General features: G+C 41.1%; 1 protein-coding gene across 4 annotated transcripts; it reads left to right on the forward strand.

Annotated features, from left to right (window-relative positions):
• The first annotated feature begins 2,303 nt into the window (after positions 1–2,303).
• On the forward strand, positions 2,304–14,187 carry siae (sialic acid acetylesterase). 4 transcript variants are annotated; one of them, XM_017420099.3, is made up of 10 exons: positions 2,304–2,481; positions 6,780–6,944; positions 10,356–10,510; positions 10,650–10,788; positions 11,634–11,802; positions 11,892–11,977; positions 12,063–12,196; positions 12,333–12,487; positions 13,603–13,789; positions 13,880–14,187. In XM_017420099.3, exons 1-10 carry the CDS (start codon positions 2,373–2,375, stop codon positions 14,168–14,170), a joined length of 1,590 nt encoding a protein of 529 aa, XP_017275588.1. In that variant the 5' UTR covers positions 2,304–2,372; the 3' UTR covers positions 14,171–14,187. The 4 variants fall into 4 exon arrangements, with proteins under 4 accessions (XP_017275588.1, XP_017275587.1, XP_017275589.1 ...); XM_017420100.2 differs by lacking the exons at positions 2,304–2,481; positions 6,780–6,944; positions 10,356–10,510; ... (5 more) ...; positions 13,603–13,789; positions 13,880–14,187 and adding exons at positions 2,488–3,104; positions 4,153–5,225; positions 5,380–5,540; positions 5,640–6,281; XM_017420098.3 differs by lacking the exons at positions 6,780–6,944; positions 10,356–10,510; positions 10,650–10,788; ... (4 more) ...; positions 13,603–13,789; positions 13,880–14,187 and adding exons at positions 4,153–5,540; positions 5,640–6,281 and having other exon boundaries at positions 2,348–2,481.
• The last annotated feature ends 491 nt before the right edge of the window (positions 14,188–14,678 follow it).

Here is a 14,678-nt window from a genome sequence, read left to right on the forward strand (position 1 = left end):
CTGAAAATCAGGCAGCTCGTTCTTTCAAAATGAAATTCTACAATAACAGATATATAGGCCATAGACATACAGTAAATGTTCAGCATTGAGCAGTAAATTAAATCAGGCACATTGGGTTCAGAACTCACACTCCTCGAGTCACGAGTCTAAAATTCTGCCTACAACCTCATCATGACAGTATGACGCCGAAGTGACTGCCATTCCAAGTTAAAGTCCTATATTTCCTCTCAGAGCTCTTGGAGAACGTGACTCTGAGCTACTACCGCACCAAGGTTTAGCTCAATATCTGTAATACTGGTTGAGTTTCAGTCCCCTAATGTCAGCTGGGTGTGGCGGCCATCTTGAACCAGTTGTAAATGTACATCCGTATTTACTTTCTGGGAGTTTCTCTAAAAGCCGTCCAGAGGCTCATGAGGTCATTTGGTGACACACAGACAGGGCTGACGTCAAAGTTTTAAGCAAAGACTTCGCACAACGAGCAGCAGTTTGTGTGTGTATGTGTTGGGAATGATGTTCAGCTACTACTACACCAAAGATTAACTCAATATCTGTAAAATTGGCCCAGTTCTAGACATTTTTCGGTCCCCCTAATGTCAGTTGGCTCTGGCAGCCGTCTTGTGTTGAGTTAACTTTGGAAATTATTCAGATGTAGAAGTACAACCAAGACCGGACTGTCCAAAGAGCTTACCAGGGAAGTAGCCCCAAAAAAGTATAATTTATTCAATGTATTTCATGGATGAATGTTTTACAAACACCTTGTTTTACTTATTTCCAATAAGGCACAAACTCACATCACTGGAAAGAGTTTTAATCTGCTGAAGCAAACATTGATTAACAACTGCTTAATGGGTTGTTTATTTCCTTCAGTTTTCTTTCTCTCTTTTTTTATAGTTTCAAAGTCAATACAGTACTGCTAGTTTAAACAAATGACTTTACTCTGTGTTATCCTGAGCCATAATTGGTTTGGAAATATTCCTTTTGCTTCGTAAGGCCGATGCAGTGTTGCTGTTTTGTGTAATCATTCAGTATTTCCACCTTCAGCTTGAGCTCCACGCATCAACATCTCTTTATGGATGTAAATTATTGCAGACGACTTCTTATTTTTCACAAAGTGAGGTCTGCAATTTTTGTCTCAATTATTTTTTAAAACCAAAACGCTGCACAATCCACTTTGTTTTGTGTAGTCAATACATTAGGATAATGTGTCCATATTGCTTTTTTTTTTTTAATGTTGCAGTGCTGCCTGTTATTTGGCTTGACCCCATTTTGTCTCTTAACCTTTTCTCTCTCACTGACATGTATTGTGATCAATAAAAATGTACTTTTCTTTATTTAAATACAAAAACAGTTCAGATCCACTTGTGGCCTTTGTAGTGAATCATTTTAAAAAGGTAAACAGTGACAGAGCAGAGTTTCTCATAATTTTAAATGGCAGGGCTATAGCTATTCTGTGCTTCATTGTTACATATAGATTTTTTTTAAATGCTTTATTTGGGTAAATGCAGAATACAACTTAATATATAACAGTACAAAGAACATAATAACAGTCAAACAAAAACTGAGACAGCCAGGGGTGATTAAATGAAGATATGCAAAGACTCACATATTGAGATTGTCCTTATAGCCTTTCCATTATTGGAGTCAGTTATAGAATTGAAGTAAAGTTCCATATCTTTAATAAAAAAAGAAAAACAAGGGGTCTTATTAATAAATTTACACTTATGGATATGAAATTTAGCAAAAAGTAGTAGAAGGTTTATTATAAAAAATTGTTTATCGTTTTTTCTATCAAAATTATAAAAGCAAAGTAAAACATTATCCCAGCATAAGGAGAAATTCTTCAATATACGGTTGATGATAAATCCACTGAAATCAGACCAAAATCTTTTTGTAAAGGGGCAGAGCCAAAAGAGATGTGTTACAGTTTCTGGATGTCCCTCACAGAAACTGCAATTAACGTTTATATCTTTTTTAAATTTTAACATATAGTGTTTAGCGGGGTAAATTCTATGGAGAATTTTAAACGATATACATATAGATATTCTATTAAAAGCTATGGCGGCCATCTTGAAAATTGAAAAAAAATAAAAAAAAACATTCATTGTGTGTTGCGGACTGCTCTCGGCTACTACCATACCAAATTTCAGCCTAATGTGTCGAAATATGTTTGAGTTATAGTCATTAAAAAAACAACAACAACAGCTGTATTATTATAACATTTTTGACGGATCGAACACGCTTTTATTCTGAAGGCGCTCAATCCTTCCGGATGACGTCACCGAGGTGAAAGTTTAAACAGCTGTTTGCTGTGTTCGTTTGAGGCATTTGAACGAATCGCGAGGACCTGCTTGTTTCCGGTTGAACCAGCGAGGATGGGTGTCGCCGGGGCTCCAAGGCATTTTGTCTGCCTTGTTTGTTTACTTGTCGTGGCAGTGGTCTGTTTTATTTTTGTCATACTTTCAGCTTATTTTGGCTGCTCAGGTGAGTACAGTTCGTCAACAAAAAAAGTGCACGGAGGCCTTTTTTGGGACATTGTTTACCAGAGGTGGGGACTCGAGTCACATGACTTGGACTCGAGTCAGACTCGAGTCGTTAAAATCACGACTTGAGACTTGACTTGAAAAAATGCTCAAAGACTCAGACTTGACTTTGACTTTCATGCCATTGACTTGGGACTTGACTCGACTTGAAGCTATTTACTTGAAAAGACTTGATATTTTTTACTCAAAGTCTTAAAATTTAAAACACATTATTTATAAAGTGACGTCATTAATTAACTTCACTCATTCCGTATCAATATGCGCAGACCGTCCCTCTGTTTTTCCTCTCTCCTTATGTATGTATGTGTGCGTAGCTGCAGCACAACCAATCAAATTAACAGGATTTGGACATTAAAAAAACGCGGCGACGCTACAGAGCTCAGGGAACGAAAGACGAAATAACCGCTCGAATATGCTTCCGCGAGTAATTTCTTTTGGCTACGTAGGTTATGAACTTTCGAATAAAAAACGAACTGCAACTTGTAAAACATGCAAGAAGAGAATATCGGATGGAGATGCCACAACGTCCAACTTTGTCCGGCATTTGAAGCTTCACAAAGATCGGTAGGTGGCACTTTTCTTTTGCTGTAAGATAGTTGACTTTAGCTGACTTCGTGTTAGCATTTGTACTCCGGGTTAAATTGGTGATGATTTACCATAAATCCGGTCCTTCAAATGCTTCCACAAATAATGTGAACCGTGTTAGCTCAGGAGGCCGGTGGATAGTGAGCGGGGCTCCGGAACAGAAAGCAGATTCTGGACCTGAACTCAGGGAACAGAGTCTCTCTGTCCCATCATAATGATGAGCCGGGTCTAGTATCATCTAAGGATGGTTGGTGTATTTGAAGACATCTACGTTGGGAAATTATATTGACAATATATTGTTTACTGCAGTCAGTGCATTAAGTCAACTGTTTTTGACTTAATGCACTGACCGGCGTGACTGTCACATGTCGCACAGAACCCATTTCCAAGTAGTATAGCTTTGCTGGAAAAACAAATTTAAAAAAATCCCGTTTTTTTTTTTTTTTTGGCCATCTTTCAAAAATTTCTGTAAAAATAAAAATTGTACAATCTCACTGACCCTGAATATAACACTAAGTGGGATAGTTAACTGAGTAAGACATAAAATAATGAGCTCATTATTTTGTGTTTAGTGATTCTGACCAGCTTGATTCACACAACATGTTTTTATCAATATTGAGATGTGAAATTGGCTGTAGATTTAACCCACTTGGCCTGACAGATATTTATTTTACTATCACATCCAAAATCAAAACCACTCCACTTTATTTGCAATGATTTAGATTTTTTCATGTGGTTTATTTGTTAAAACAGAGCAAATACAGTGACTGTCCCAAATAAATTTTGTGTTTAGAATATCTGGCCCATATTTATGGAGGACTGAAACTAACATACTTAGAAATAAAAGCAGAAAAATAAATGCACCAGACCTTCCTGAGTTTACTTGTGATAACTTCATATATACTTATTTCATTTTTTGACAACTATGATTGTTGCAGTGTTAATGTTTATTTATGATTAGAAGGAAGTCAAATGTAATTCATGAATGGCTGTAATTTATTTTCTGACATCTGTTTACTTCTGACAGATTTGAAGAATACCAGATGAATAAGAGGATCACAAATGAACCTCAACAGCCTTCCATATCACAATTTCTGGACACTCGTGCTGGGCAGTACAGTATGAATCATCCACAGCAGAAAGCCATTACAAATGCCTTACTACGTGACTTAATTATTGGTTGTAATCTGCCCCTGTCTATTGTGGAAAACAAGAGTTTTCGACACTTTCTGACAGTAGTCGACAGCAAATACAGCCCAATATGTCGCAGAACAATGACATCAAAAATAGAAGATCTTGCTGCTGAGAAACATTTGATGTTAAAAACCCAGCTGAGCCAGACTGATCATGTTTCAGTAACAGTGGACATTTGGTCAGACCGAAAGATGAGGGGTTTCCTTGGCATCACTGTGCACTGGATACAAAAAGAAATTGAGAGGCTCGAGGTAAAATCAAAACTGTTGGCCTTTGAGCGCTTCAAAGGCTCGCACACAGGTGAAAGAATCTGTGAAAAGTTTGAAGCTGTATGCGATGAATACAACATCAAAGATAAGCTAGATTACATTATAAGTGACAATGCTGCCAATATGCGAAAAGCATTCACTGTATGCTTTCCCTCTGAGCAAGGTGAGGAACCTGATGATAATCATCATCTTGACGACCCAGAGCTCTGGCATGACTTACCCTTGGAAGATCAGGAAACAGTCGGTGCTTCTTTGGGAAAGAAACATCGCCTGCAATGTTTTGCTCACACACTTCAGCTGGTGGTGAGAGATGGCCTGACAGAGACCAAAGTGGCATCTCCTGCCCTTTCAAAGCTATCTAAGCTCAGCTCACTACTGCACACAAGCACAACATTGAAAGATGTGTTTGAAACTGAATTTGGTGAACGGAAAAGCATCCCTGCTTCTGTAATCACAAGATGGAATTCAACAGTGAGACAAGTGAAGGCGGTTCTTCAATGTGAACATCTAAAACTCTGTGCTGTTCTTGAAAAGGCTGGGCACAAGAAGTTGTTATTCACAATACGAGAGTGGAACTTGTTGAAGGAGATGGTGGACATCTTGAAACCGTTTGAAGAAGCAACTGATTTGACACAAGGTGAGAAAATAGTCACGATTAGTGCTGTTTTTCCATCTGTGCTGTCCCTCAATCACCACCTTGAGAAACTGAAGCCGCAAGTCCGTTTCCTGAATGGTCTGGTCAGCAGTCTCCAGGCATCTTTGAACAAAAGATTTCTTGGAATTTTTATCAGTGTGCAAATGGCAAGAGCAGAAGAAGGGATCACTGCACCCTTTTCAGATCCAGTGTACCTCAAAGCAGCTGCTTTGGATCCAGCGTTTTCTCTGTTGTGGGTGGAACACCATGTGTTGGGCAGTCAGGACATGAAGACAGAAGTGACACAAAAAGTTAAAGGTAAAGACTGTATTTGGTGTTCTTTTTCTGTATTATTTATTTATTGTCTAAAATTCTAATACAGGCTCTTTTGCCGCTGTTACTTGGATGTTTTCTCAGATCTGATCCTGGAAAATGCTGCAGATCCTGCAAAGTCGGAGCAACACGTGACTCCTGGTGATAAAGATCAAAAGGACTGTGAAGATGGAGGACTGTTTGCTGCTTATTGTAAGAGGCAGAAGAAGGATGTCCAGACAAGTCCAGCACTACAGCTAAGTCATTACCTCCATATTGCTGATGGACAGAACGCCCTCTTGTTCTGGGCAATGAACATGCACACTCTTCCTTCACTGTTTAATGTGGCCACCAGAGTTTTGGCAGTGCCTGCTTGCAGTGCTCCAGTGGAGCGCGTCTTCAGCTATGGTGGCATCATTTTACGCCCTCATCGTGCACAAATGACAGACAGACTTTTGGCCAGTTTGGTCTTTTGCAAATGCAATGCAGAATAGTTAACTGAAATACAGTATCCTCAATTGCAGATTTCTGTTAATTGTTCAGTTGATATATTTGTTTTGTTTCTTGTGTCACTCAAACATGGACACATAAAAATACATGTTCACTCAGTGACCAGGTCAGAGAAAAGAGGAAAAAACTGCTGTTATGGTTCTTTGTATTGTGCTGTGGAAATGTCAGCATTTTCGTCTTTTTTTATTGAATATCAAGTTTAACAGAACTGCGCAATAAAGAGGTCCAATTTAAAAATGTTTTTTATATTTTGTGTTCAGCTGCACATGTTCTATCATTTGAGATAAATACAGATTTAAAAAAGAACAAATGGTCTATTATTTGAATTTTATGTATAATTGCAAATTATAAAAAAATAAATAAATAAAAACGACTCGAAATGACTTGAAATTAAAGGTTCCTGACTTGAGACTTGACTTGACTTTTGCCTGTCTTGACTTGAGACTTGACTTGACTTGACCGTTTTTACTTGAGACTTGACTCGGACTTGAGGACAGAGACTTGAGACTTACTTGAGACTTGCAACACAGTGACTTGGTCACACCTCTGTTGTTTACATTTAGCCCTGAGCTGGGTGTCATTACTTTAAGTACCTTAACACTAGAAAACAGAACTGAAGGCAACATACATGGTGTTTATACTGGATTTAATTATTATACACAGTGAAGTATTTTGAACTTGCTGTTAAATGAGTGCCAGTAATAATAATAATAATTAAACTGTCTGTGTGGACAGTTGTTGAGGACCTGCGCTTTGCCTCGTATTATGGAGACCACATGGTGCTGCAGAAGGCTCCACAGAGAGCCTCGCTGTGGGGCTTTGGCCCCGAGGGGTCACAGGTCACCATCCACCTGTCAGGCCCATCGACACAGAACATCACATCGGCCCCTGTGACAGAAGGTAAACGCAGCTCTTTCTCTGGCGCCTGCAGGGTTTGACCTGCAGTGACCGCAGGTAGATGAACAGCCATCACCCCTTCAGTGAAGCTTCACTGTTTATCTAAAATCCTAAAAATACTCAGAGTCCAGTCATCTGGGTCACATTTAGATGTGTGACGCTACCAAAAAACCTATTTCCAAAAGCTAATGGTACACTTTGACTAAAACATCAGAAGGTAGAGATGCAGACCAAGAATAAAACCTTTTTCAGCACCATAAAATGAGCACACCTTGACTATAATCGTTCACGCTTCAGGAACAAGCCAGCACACAGAGCTGCATTTGAACTGAAGTAGCCGTAGATGCGTTTTCCGCATAAACCGATGTTCTGACCAATCAGCTGACGCGTAACCCTGGGAGAATAAAGTTCTGCCCACGCCATGTGCACAGAATGGGCTCTCGCAGCGCCTAGGTGAGCAAAATGGCGTAGTTTTCGTCACACAGCCACGTCAGCTGGAGCAGACTTCTTCACTTCTCGCGGCGTATGAACCCAGCACAGTTAAAAAAATCGCTCATAGATGCCGCTGCACCCTCCTCAGCTGAGGGGTTTCAGGCCGTTCCCCAAAGCCACCAATGGTGACCGTCGTCGGTGGACTTTGGGCCTCGACCTGCCTCCACTCCGGGTTCTGCGGAGGTCCAATCAGCCTCTGGAGTCCCTCGGAGAGACGGAGTGACAGCTGGCCGCGCCGCCTCGGGTCTGGCTATGACAACTGATGCAAGCTGATAAACAAATGTTCACTTCTGATCTGATCCTTCCTTAAACTAATCTGGCAGAATTATTAACATTTTTGTGACCTACATTTCAAAGTGAAAGACTTAAAAATGAGCCCAAACTGTCCAAAGTCCAGTGCGCGTGAAGCCTAAACTTCAGATCCTGACCTTAAACATCACGTTCAGAGGTGTCTTTGGTTTTAGACAAATTTAAAAGCAAAGTCAAATCACTTGAATTACTTGATGCCAAAGTTCTTAGCATTAAGTTGATTTTTGTTGTGTTGATTTATTGTCTGATTTTGATTCATTTTACTTAAAAAAAAAAAAAAAAGCAAACTTGGTCTGTTTAATTGTAACATGTTATGATGAATGCTTCCCGTAATGAAGGGATTCAGTTGAAGTTTGATAAATGATAAAGGTGAACAAATCAAGTCCCAGCTGACATGGTTCCTAATGTTTTTATCAGGAGTCGATGGTTTATTTTAGCCGTTCAGCACAGCCCACCTTAGTGATCTGTGGGTGTAGCTCCGAGAGCGTTTTTCTCTCAGATGTAGGGTTTATAGAGGGATGAGTGTGGTGGTCGTACAACACAATCCAGCAAAAGCCGAAATGCTAAACTAGTCGTACAGAAACCGGTTGAATGGTTGAACTGAATGTTCGCGTTCGAAAACAGGTTACTCAGGTTCCCTCAGGTATGCAGCAAACGAAAGGAACGCATGCTAACCCACATTCATCGTACTAATTTTTTGCCATGTTTTCACTGCCTGCGTTTCATTTTATCCAGTTGATTATTTCAGGTGAGTTCGTCAAATCTAGACCGTCACCAGATGTTTTTAATTTTTGTTGCTTTTTGCTGAGCTGCTCTGCTTGTCCTCATTCCGTTGTCGGTGTTACAAAACGCTACGTCCGAAAAAAAGAAATGCACTGAAGTGGCCGCTGACGGCGCTAGGCGAGAGATTCGTGGCCGCCATCTTGCTAGGCATGTTGTAGCATACTGTTTACATGTTGAAGCCCCACATTGTTAATGCATTCTGTATCCTGTGTCAACAGTCCATGTTTGCATTATTTTACTTTGATAAACATCATCTTCTTCTTCCCTCGGCTGTTCCCATTTCAGGTGTCTCTACAGTGGGTCATCCTCCTCCGTCTAACTCTGTCCTCTGTGTCCTCTGTCCTCACTCCAACTCCCTCCATGTCCTCTCTAACTGCATCCATATGTCTCCTCTTTGTCTCTAACATCCTTCTACCAATATACCCACTGTCCCTCCTCTGCACATGTCCAAACCATCTCAGTCTGGCCTCTCTAACTTTATCTCCCAGTGACATATGTTATTTTAATAAACATAAACCATACATACTGTGAAAACAGATCAGAGTATTCTACAATGAGCCTCCCACCAAGCCTGGTCAAGCAGTTATGGGGGCAAAACGCTGATCTGACACTCTAATCAGACCAGTACATAACTGGACTTTACATGTCTACTTAGTCTAACCAGAGCTCTGCTATCAGTGTCTGTAGTTAATTACACTTAAACTTATATAATTCTGTCTTTTTCCTCATAATGCTGGAAATATTTAGGTTTTCTATAACCTGAACTTCAGTATTTAAACATAAACAGGTGAGATTTTTGTCTGTCCTATACAATAATACACTACCCACTACACTACTTACCCACAAAGTAAGTAAAACAGGATTTTAGACTAATGTATATAGTGTTTACGCAAGTATGTTACTAATATTGATGGTATATTTATCAGTTAGCTGGTATATGCCTACCTTCAGCCCCAACTATAATCATACAATGTATTAGAAAAATGTTTCCATTGGTTAAAAACAAAATCTAACACTACATTCTTTGAAGTTCAGGTTCTGATAATAATGATTAAAATTAAAACACTGGGTTTCTTGGCTGAGTTCAGGTGTATTTTGTCTCACAAATCCTTGGTTTGCTGCCATACTGTCAGGAACAATAGAGGCCAAGTAGCACCTTCCAAGATGGCGGCACAAATTCTCCCCTCTTTAGCACTGCGGGTGGCCATTCCAGCATGTCTCTGTTTCAGTGGTAGCTACTTCTTCAATGTTACCATGGGCTTATTGTAGATTAATCCCTTCTAGTTTTGCTGGATGCTTGTTTAACTTGTGTTGCTGTATTTGATCCCTTTTTAATTTAATTAATTAATTTATTTTTTTTATGAGTGTGCATTGGTTGTCACTACTATTTGTAGCAAATGAACTAGTGGCAAAAAAAGTCATGTTGTATGCTTGGTAAATTTGTCTGTTGTATTTTATATTCCCTTTTATTATTTTTATGTATGTGTGCTGGCTTTATCACTACTTGCTGCAAATGAATTGCCCTTCGGGGACCAAATAAAACCAAATAAATTGAATTGAATTCTTTGGTGTTTTTAGAAAGTTGAACCTAAATCTGCATCTTGTTCTTGTAAGGCTGGTAAAAATAAAACATCCAAATTTACAAACTGTTTTGTAATTTTATGTGCGCTACAAACTCTCTAGATTAACATCACTGCATCTTTGCAGAGCTGCTCTGGACTGCTAGAAAACGCCTTTGAATTAACTCCCATTTTTGCTTTAAATCCAAACTCAAAGCACTAAAATGTGGCCTGACTTTCATAGCTATTGCACTAACTCTTCTCCTCAAAGGCATTTGGCTCGTGAGCCTCGACCCCGTCGACGCCGGCGGTCCCTACAATGTGACTGCCGTGTGTCGGGGCAGCAGCCGGACTCTGACAGACGTGCTGTTTGGAGACGTTTGGCTGTGCGGAGGACAGAGCAACATGTACTTCCAAACGTCTCAGGTACAGGGAGCCGCCTCTCTGACACAAGGACTGAAGAAATAAAACGCTAAATACGTCCCATCAAATCACTGAACAGACTTCCAGAGGGAAAGACATTTGTTTTATCTTTCAATATTCATGTTCATTTATTCGCCTGTAGATCTTCAATGCGTCGGAGGAGCTGGCCCTCTCGTCTAAATACCCCCATGTGAGGACTTTTATGGCAGCTTTGGACACGAGTGACACTGAGCTGACTGATCTGATCGGAGTGGAGCTGCCCTGGTCCGTGCCCTCAGCCAGTAAGACCAAGATTTCTCTCATCACTCTTTGAGTTATTTGAAACACTTTAGGTACTGAAATGCAAAAGACACATTCCTAAAGTGAAACACTTTATTATAATCTACCATATTTTCCACACTATAGGACGCACTGTCAATAAATGGTCCATTTTCAAACTTTTGTCATATATAAGGCAACTATAAGGTGCATTAAGTGAAACAAAACAGCCCTCTTCTTTTCAGAGAATACTGCACCAACGTAAGCGTCAAGTATAAACGCTCAGGTCCGAGCACCGTACATGGAGTCCTGCGACTATAACTGAGCCTTAATGCTGCCAGTGGTGCAGCTTTGTAGTTTAACCAAAGGTGTCCTAAAACATCGACTTCTTACATATAAAAGGCGCTCCGGATTATAAGGCGCACTGTTGTTTTTTGAGAAAATTGAAGGCTTATAGTCCGGAAAATACGGTACTCTTACTACAGAGAGCCAATTGGTTGGATTTCTTTTTAGCGAAACATCTTCAGAACCACTGGATGGATTTTAATTCAAGTCTCTGGATGTACATCGACAGCTGGTTAACCTAATTCAAGATGGCCGCCACAGCTAAGCAACCTCGGCAAACGCATTTATAGCTATAACTCAGCCATTGATATATGTGGTGTGGTAGTAGCTGAGAGTCATCCTTAACTCATACCTGAAGCACTAAGAAACCGCACTATATTGCATAAGACTGTGCATAATTTTATTTTTCAAAATAGCTATAATTTCTCATCAAAACATGATCTTAGTCTAAAGTTCGGGCGTTTAGTTATTTCTGCGTTTCCTAACATCAAAGTGTCTGATTGGCGAGCTGCTCTATTTCCAGATGTTGTGTCCCAGTTTTCGGCCGTGTGCTGGCTGTTCGGACGCTACATGTACGACAGGTTGAAGTACCCCGTAGGGCTGGTGGAGTCCTGCTGGGGGGGCACGCCTGTGGAGGCCTGGTCCTCAGGAAGGGCTCTGAAGCTCTGTGGATTGGACGACCCCGAGGACAGGTGAGGGCGTCCAGCCGACCCTGCGGTCCGACGTACGTAACGGGTGTCGACGTGTCTGTGCAGTAACGTCTGCTTCCTGCTTCCCTCAGCCCCCAAACGCAAAACTCGGCTTTGTGGAACGCGATGATCCACCCACTCCTCAACATGACCATCTACGGAGCTATCTGGTATCAAGGTAACACGGGACCTCGCGGGCAGTCCGCGTTCGGAAAGCTCAAGATCACAAAGTCCGTCAGGTTCTTTTTTTTCCTCTCTCCCAGGTGAGGCGAACGCCAACTATCATAAGGACAAGTACAACTGCTCTTTCCCTGCAATGATCGACGACTGGAGGATGGCGTTCCACCAAGGCTCAGGGTGGCAGACGGCTCCCGACTTCCCGTTTGGATTCGTTCAAGTACGCTCAGCATCTGACCGCTTGAAACCTCTCATTCCGTTGTCCCAAAGACGCAGAAAGATTGTATGCTGAAGTCATCTCTCTGAAGGTAGAATAAACAGCACAGACTGCCCTCTTTGCACATTTCTTCCACCAGCTGGCCACTTACAAAGAAAACACGACAGATGACGGCTTTCCGGACATCCGCTGGCACCAGACAGCCGACGTGGGCTTCGTCTCAAATCTCAGGATGAAGAAAACCTTCATGGCCGTGGCGTTCGATTTACCCGATAAAACTTCGCCGTACGGCACGTAAGGATCCACGTTATAGGATGATGGTACAAGGAGCGAGTGAGGGGGGAGGGGTAAATCTAACAAAGACATTTAAACTTCGCTTACACCGCCTGTATGTGAGATTAACGGGTGGAAAATTTAAGGGATTATTGCTAACTCCCTCTAAAATCTGTTTTTTTTTGTTTGTTTTTTTACCAGTGAGTAAGAAATGACAAAGATGTAGTCATTTTAATCAGACCTTATAAATGTTGTGTGATCTACTACCACACCATGTTTTGGCAGCCATTTTGAATTGGATTGACTCCAAAAGTTGATCATTTTAAGACTAGTTTTCTCTGAAATTGCACTTCCAAAGACAGCTGCCTGTAGCTATTTAAGTTTTTTTTTTTTTTTAATCTCGCTACACCTGCAACTTGGTCATAGAGTCAAACAGTTTTGACAAACCACAAACCCATTATTTTGCATGTTTTCCTTGTTTCCCTGCTCCAACACACCTGATTCAGTGGTTAAATTCCCTCTTCATGTTCTGCAGAAGCCCGTTAATCAGCCATTGATTCAAATCAGATGTGTTGGAGCAGAGAAACAAGGAAAACATGCAGGATGGTGGCCCTCGAGTATCAGGACTGGACACCCCTGTTTTAGACCAATTAGTGTTCAAGTGTCTAAAAGTAATTTATACCAAATTTTTGAAGTTTGGGCAAAATATGAGATGAGAAAAAAATCAAACAAAAGGAGAAAATTTAAGAGATATCAAACCAATGAGCTAAAAGAACTTTACCTTGGCTGAATGTTTTTAATGTGAAGCAGCGTCTTTAAGTGTAGGATTACAGGACAAAAAGACAATTGCCTGGTGCATCTTAAATTTTTGCTGTTCTTGTCCTTTAAAAGTACATAAAAGTGGGATTTTTTTTTTTTAGCAATTTGGTTCTAATTAAACGGAGTATAATAACACTTATTGAGCAGACACTTAAAAAGTTTGTTATGATGGCAAATATCAAAACTGACCAAAATCATTGGTCATAAATCTGTACCACAGATGCGTGTGAATCAGTGGGTCACGTCTTTTTTCTTTATTGCTTGTCAGAGCTCATGTTTTGTGAGTTTTTGCAGCTTTTTGTTTGGTTTTGTTTCAGAATCCATCCCAGAGACAAGCAGGATGTAGCTCACAGGCTGACGCTGGGTGCCAGAGCGGTGGCTTATGGCGAGAAGGGCGTAGCCTTCGCCGGCCCTTTCCCGTATCGCATCGTGTCCACTGATGAGTCCGTCAACATCACCTACGACCAGCCAGTCTCTGTTGCGCCATCCAAAAACATCTTTGAGGTGAGCCTGGCACTTCAGCAGCCAAAACAAACAAACAAAAAAAAAGGGGTTAAATTTAAAGGTTAACGGTATCATTTAATGACGTCTCAGATCTGCTGCTCAGAAAGGAAAGCTCCGTGCGGGCCCGGGTCCTCGTGGGTTCCAGCTGCCATCCTGAGCTGGAATCAGACGTCGGTCCAGCTGTCCGCCAGCTCGTGTCCTCGTCCGTCTGAAGCGACAGCTGTTCGGTACGCCTGGAGCGACTGGCCCTGCGGGTTCAAAGCCTGTCCCGTGTACAGCGCCGCCCGGATCCTACCCGCTCCTCCTTTTCTCATCCATAAGTACTCAGGCCCATTAAAACGCCCGGGAACGCCACCGGAGCAGGACCCCAGAGGAGAATAAACAAACTCAAACTCTAAGGGTTGGTTGAAATGTTGCCAATATTTTTTTTTGTGGGGGCTTCTTTTTATTTATTTTTGGATGAATGTAGAATCACTTGAATGAAGTACAACTTGAATTATTTTGTTCAGTCCCTGTTCTGCTGCTGGCTTTCTTGCTGCCAATCTTGGCTCCTGATTCTGAGTTGAAGTTTACCAAGCAGATTAACTCTGTTTTGCGGAGTCTGGAGAAAATTGTGCTCCACTACTGTAATGCACTTTATCCTGGGGGGGGGGTCACTCAGGTTTCTCTTTCTCCTCTCCAAACTTGTCCAAAATGCTGCAGCTCCACTTTCAACAGGAACTCGTTGAACAGGAACTTCTTGAACACGTCTCGCTGAACAGATTTTAAAACCTTCCTGTCGACTCATCTTCACTTCCTGTTTTTTTAAATCATTTTTAAAAACACATCTGCTCTCAATCACGTGTCACTAAGTGGGAGTTGATTTTATTACCGTATTTTCCGGACTATA

This window comes from Kryptolebias marmoratus, linkage group LG2 (assembly GCF_001649575.2).
Source record: "Kryptolebias marmoratus isolate JLee-2015 linkage group LG2, ASM164957v2, whole genome shotgun sequence".
Taxonomy (NCBI): domain Eukaryota; kingdom Metazoa; phylum Chordata; class Actinopteri; order Cyprinodontiformes; family Rivulidae; genus Kryptolebias; species Kryptolebias marmoratus.